The sequence below is a fragment of the Penaeus monodon genome, chromosome 17, assembly GCF_015228065.2.
Source record: "Penaeus monodon isolate SGIC_2016 chromosome 17, NSTDA_Pmon_1, whole genome shotgun sequence".
In the NCBI taxonomy this organism is placed as follows: Eukaryota; Metazoa; Arthropoda; class Malacostraca; order Decapoda; family Penaeidae; genus Penaeus; species Penaeus monodon.
Window position 1 is genome coordinate 35,525,328 of NC_051402.1, and position 6,985 is coordinate 35,532,312.

The window sequence follows — 6,985 nt, forward strand, 5'->3', positions numbered from 1 at the left end:
TTCCCACAGCTCGAGCAGGAGGCCGCGTTCCCCTGGGGGAGCGCCGGCGGGGGTTAGACTCGAGGACCATGGGAGGAATGAAATGACTCATTCAAGCCTTGCATGTGCGTGTAAAGTATAGAAGATACACACACACATTGTGTGTGGTGTTATACGTGTATATTATATATTTTATATATATTTATATATATATAATATTATATATATATATATATAAAATATATAATTTTTAAATTTATATTATAAAATTTGTGTGTGATACATATATATATATTTTATATATATATATAAATAATATATATAATATTAAAATATTATATAATTGTGTTTTGTGTGTGGTGTGTGTTGTGTGTGTGTGTTTGTGTGAGGTGTGTGCGTGTGTGTGTGTTGTTTGTGTGTGTGTTGGGTGTGTGTGTGTTTTGTGTGTATTATAAATATTTAAAATTAATATAACTATTAATTATATTTAATTATATATATATATAATATATAATATTATATTTTTAAAATATATATAATTATATTATTAATATATAAAATTTTTTAAAAAAAAAAATATATACTATTATATATAATTTATATATTTTAATTAAATATATTTTATTTATATAAAATAAATAAAAAACAAAAAAAAAAAAAAATAAAAATTAAAAAAAAAAAAAAAAAAAAAAAAAAAAAATAAAAAAAAAAATTAAAAGGGAAAGAAAAATTAAAATTAAAAATATTTTAATATATTTATAATACACACACCCCCCCACACTCACCCCACACACCCACACACACCCCACACACACACGCACACACCACACACACACACACACACACACACACCACACACCACAACACATTATATAATATATAATATATATATAAAATATTTATATATATATATTTATATTATATGATACACACCCTATATATAATATAATTTAAATTATATATATATATATATATATTAAAATATATTATTATATATTAATATATAAAATATATATATTTTAATATACACGTATAACACCACACACAATGTGTGTGTGTATCTTCTATACTTTACACGCACATGCAAGGCTTGAATGAGTCATTTCATTCCTCCCATGGTCCTCGAGTCTAACCCCCGCCGGCGCTCCCCCAGGGGAACGCGGCCTCCTGCTCGAGCTGTGGGAAGGCCAGTTCGCGCCGGGACCTGAGCGACCGCCGCCGCCTGGCCCCCTCACGCCGCAGACGGAGGGTTTTACTCCCTCCGTCGTCACTCCTCCACTTCCGATCGCGCCAAAGAGCTTCGTGGCCAAATTGACAGGTGGGTTGAGTCACCTTTTATTTATTTTTTTGAACGAATTGACAGCTGTTTTTAGGAGACAGCTGAGTTTTAGGCCGATCGGGATTAAATCTCAACAATAAAGATTCATTAAACTAAAATAGAACAACGGACGAGGAAGCAAACGTAGAATCATACTCACCTCTCCTCGTCTTACTTCACTTGTAGGTTACTTCCACGCTCCACACGATGGCTCGTTCACGCTGGCGGCTTACGTGCCCACTCGCTATGGCACAACCTGGCTTGCTTGCCTGGCTGCGGATGGCGACCCGGACAAGGCGGTAAGTTGTTGGGTGAGGAAGGTAATTTTCAAGTGTTCATAAATCACTAGCTTTTTTTTTTCATTTTCTTTTTTCTTTCTTTCATCCCTTAATTCTCTTTAAAATTTTAAATGCCACTTTAGATAGATATTTTTTCTCTCAGGTGCCACTACCAAAGTGGGGAAGCGTGGAACTGAGAGCAGACACGCCGGCTTACCTGGAGGTGGTGATAAGCGGCCGCAGAGCAGGTGGGTAGAGGTCCAGGCAATAGCCTGCCAGTGTCTCATTTCCTTTCTCTCTCTACCTCTAACTTCTAATCTGTACCTCTCTCTCTCACTCTGTATCGTGGCCCAATTCACTACTAAATAAAACCCGTTTTACCATATTCAAAATCATCCCATCTCTTCCTCCCCCCTCCTCCCCCAGGCGTCCGGCCCACGAAGGTGCTGATGACGGACCACAACGGCAGGTACAACGCGGGCAGACACCTGCCACGATGAGCGGCAGAGCCACCTGGGCCCTCGGTAAAGCACAGTTCAGAGGTGACTTCAGTGGCCAACTAGGTCGCGTCAAGCTCTTTTTCCATGGCGCGACCTCTGACCTCGTTGACCTCTCTGATGACGTGGAGGTAAGGGAGTTTTCTACGTATTCGTTATGTCGTTTCCTGTTTTGGAGCGTATTTACACTGCGACAGTAAATCCATTATTTCTATATTGAAGCTCGTTTTATGCATCTCCGGAAACACACAAACCACAACACCCCACACACACACACACACACACACACACACACACACACACACACACACACACACACACACACAATCATCCAACACGAATCTGCTCATATTTGTGCATATTTACCCACTCAGGTGCGTTCGGCTGTGTTATCTCTCGTTGGGCGGAAGTGCCAAGTCCAGTCCGAAGGGAAGACAAACGAAATCCACTTTGCGACCGGCTTCGGAGGGAGAACATTGCCTTTTTGGGGATGCGGCCCGGGGGGTCAACATGCTCGATGCCTTTTTCGGGAGTATTATCTATGTGTCGAGTGCGTGTGTATCTAAGAGAAGGGGAGAGAGAGAGAGAGAGAGAGAAGAGAGAGAGGGGGGAAGAGAGGGAGGAGGAGAGGAGAGAGGAGAGAGAGAGAAAAGAAAGAGAAGGAAGATGAGGGGAAAAAAGGGAGGTGGAATGAAAATGCTTTTTTTCCCCGTTGGTTTTATTTTTTTTATGGGAATCTACAAAGTCTTTCCCGGGGGATAGATTTTTGATACTGGAAAAGAGAAATAATATTACTTTTTTAAATCATGGTTAATATTAATCAAGAAATGTACTAAAAACAAGCATATAGCACTTTTTAAATTTGAATAATAAAGGAATGCAATTTTTTTTTTCAGTTAATAACACGGAAGAAGGATTTTTTCCCCCTAAATTTTTTTTTTTGTTCAGGTTTTCGGGGCCCAAATACAGGGAAATTTTTAAATCAAGCAGGAAACGGCAGCTAAGGGTTATTTCTCAGACCCTATTAATGTCTCGAAACGGATCCTCATCATCATCACATCACATCATCATCATCATCTTTACATCATCTTTTTCATCATCATCATCATCATCATCATCACATCACACATCAAAAATCTCATCATCTCATTATTATCATCATCATATCATCTCATCATCATCATCATCACATCATCATCATCATCATCATCATCATCATCTCATCATCATCATCATCATCATCATCATCATTTCATCATTATCATCACATCATCATCATCACCCTCATCACCTTAATCATATTAATCTTCACCTTTTGTTGGGATACCTATTTTGTTTACATCCGATACTGTCTTATGCCCGGGGATTATAAATTTTAATATATATATATATTAAAATATATAATATATATATATATATATATATATATATAATTATGTTTTTAAAATTACTTAAACACACCCATCTATGTAATAAATATAATATATAATAAATTATTATTAATATATATTTATTATATAAAATTATTATATATTAATATATTTCATATATATATACAAAAATATATATATATATATTATATATATTATAATATATATATATATATATAATAATATATATATTATATATGTATTTATATTATGTATATATATATATTATATAATTATATATAATAATATTTTTAATATATATATTTTAAAATTTTAATTTTTATATAATTTTATTTTTCATAAATATAATATTAATTTTATAATTTTAAAAATTATATTTATAATATATTATATTCTATATATTTAATATATAACAATAATATACATATCTTTTATCTATCTTAATTATCTATCTATCTATATGTATATAATATTGTATGTAAAATTTTTAATCTTATCTATATATCTATATCTATATCTATTCTATATATCTATCTATCTCCTCTCTCTTTCTCTCTCTCTTCTCTTCCTTTCTCTCCCCTCTCTATAATATATAATATATTATATAATTTTATATATATATATATATATATATATATATATAAATATATAAAATATATATTTTTAATTATATATATATATATATTATATATATATATTATAATATTATATATATATAATATAATACTTACACACACACCACACACCCAACAAACACCCAAAACACACACACCAACACACACACACACACAAAAAACCACACACACACACACATAACACACACATATATATATATTATTTTATAAAAATTATATTTATTTATAATATATAATATATATATATATAATAAAATTAATATATGCATACATATATATTAAATTAATATATAATATATTTTAATTTTATATATATAATTATATATATATATATATATTTATATATAATATATTAAAATTTTTTAAATTGATGAAAAACCTCTTCCGTGCTGTAAAAGGGGAAGAAAAACCCAAATCAGACTGACAAAACCCACACCACAAACACACACAAATATATATATATTTTTTTATATATTATAATATATATATATATAATATATTATATATAATTATATATATATAATTACACTACCATTTTTTCAGAGTGCTTCGCTTTTCTGGAATGCAAAGAACTTTCTCAAATCAAAGTTAACTATAGGACACTTACAACAAAAGAAAAAAACATCGGTCTTACTCGGGAGCAAAGCCCCTTCATCGAGACAAGTAAGTTTTTTTTTTCTGTTTTCGAGAAAAAGTGTAAAAAAAAAAACCAAATGCACGTTTGCGAACGGTCCCAAAACCCCGGAAACTAATAATTCTTATTTTTGTTCATAACTATCTCTTCAACCCAAAACATAAAAAATCCAAATTTGTGACAGTGGAGCGAGAAAGAATACATGCTTCATATTTTTTGTGGTACCCCTTTTTAATATTTTCCCCTTAAACCGGGTGGAGCTCCCAGTGCTTGAACCCCGAGAAAGGGCTATGAATTCCCGTTTAAAAAGGATTTATAAAGAGGGGTTCAGGGGTCCATTGTTTGGGTGGAATTTTCCTGAACGAGGGGCTGTTCTGACCCCCCTTTACGTAATGGGGGCGTTTTTTGTTAGTGGCCTTTGTAGGGTTTTAGTATTCGCAATCTCTGTTTTAAAGTTTGTGTGTGGGTTGGTGTGTGTGGTGTGTGTTGTGTGTGTGGTGTGTGTGTGGTGTGTGTGTTGTGTGGTTGTGTGTGTGTGTGTGAGTGTGGCGCGCAGGGGCGCGCGCACTTGTTTTTGTGCGTCCGTGAACTGTGTTTTTGTCATTACTTAAATTTTGGGTTTTCTGTTTACTGCCTTTGAGCCAAATCACCACACATAAATACACCTCAAATTACAAACTCAAAAACTTTTTCGTATCCAGTCGGGTCGAGCGTCCCTCCGTCCTCAGAGCCTGGGTTTCCCTTTTCCGAAGTGCGATACACGCGAAAAGGGGAAAACCAGACGCACTTTTACCTTCTCTGCTGGGCAAACTCCGCGGGGAAAATACCCTCTCCTGGGTGTAGTTTCGGATTCCTGTGAGTTTTTTTCGTTCGAAAATTTCGTTTGAAAAACCCAAACCCATAAATAAATACGAAGAGAAATTTAAGATTAATTCCAATTTATATGTATTAAAAAGTCAACATATGATGCCCTAACGCACCAAAACCCCTTTCATCTCGCGTCACCCTAAACGCCACTGGATGGAGGGAAATTCGCCACCAGCAGCGCCTCCCTTCGTACGATGGCGGGGAAAACAAAGGGGGGAAAAAATTCGGAGGGCAGCCAAAACTGGCAGGGTCATGGGAAACCCGACCATTGGAGGCCCCCCAAAGATTAAAAGGGAGGTACACACCTCTTTTACGTCCTTTATGTAAAATTTAAAAATCGGAAAAGGATTTCCCCTTTTTAAAAAAAAACTGTGTGGTTAAGTCCTTTCGCGGCCGATTGCTTTTATTAATATAAAAGCACACTTTTAATTTTATTTATAGTAAAATTTATCAGCACACAAAATGTAGCTGTAAAAGTTACAAAAAGTACACCCATGAAATCAATGATTTAAACCTCGTTAAAAATTAGGGGAGGGTATGTATTATACCCTGATTGCAAACACGTAAAATATATTTTTTCACCCGGTACATGGTGTTTGAAATATGGAATGGGGTTTAATTTTCTGTATTTTTGTTTCGTTTTTTAAAAAAATAATTATCATTGTTTAATGATGATGTGATGATTGATGAGATTGACGTAAAAATAAAATAATAATAATAATAATAATAAAATAATAATAATAATAAAAATAATATAATAATAAATAATAAAGATAATATAATAATGATAATAAAGAGAATAATATGGAATAATAATGATAATAATAATGATAATGATAATAATGATGGTTATCATTATTTATTAATATAATCATCGTATTATCATTATCAATATCATTATGTGATGATTATGATTATGATATGATGTGATGATGATGATGATGATATGATGATGATGAAAGATGATGATGATGATGATGATGATGAGGATGATGATGATGATCATCATCATCATCACATTTTATTGTTTATTTTTATTATTATTATTATTATTATTATTATCATTGTTATTATTATCATTATTATTATTATTATTATTATTATTATTTTTTATTATTATTATTATTATTAAATTTTAGTAGTACTGTTATTGTCATTTTACTAACATTATTACTATCATTATTAACATTATAATTTTCAATATCATTTTAATTGTTATTATTTTTGTTATTAAAGTAGATATCTAGGAGATGTCAAAGGTTTTCTTGCAACGCTCGATTTTTTAGTTTTGGTCATCTGGCTATCCGTCATCAGGGCTTTATGAATCATGTGAACGTTTAATGTCAATCAACCATTTTTCCTCTAGTCAGCCCCTACAATGTTCCT

At 32.5% G+C, this 6,985-nt stretch overlaps 1 protein-coding gene across 1 annotated transcript in view; it reads right to left on the reverse strand.

Moving 5' to 3' along the window:
- Nucleotides 1-6,985, reverse strand: part of LOC119583357 (fibrocystin-L-like) — a gene marked incomplete in the record, with an annotated part of 14,979 nt that overhangs the window by 962 nt on the left and 7,032 nt on the right. Inside the window, 1 exon segment of the mRNA XM_037931830.1 lies at nt 1-32. This exon segment is cut by the window's left edge and continues 139 nt beyond it. Within this exon segment, the coding sequence (XP_037787758.1) occupies nt 1-32 (32 nt within the window).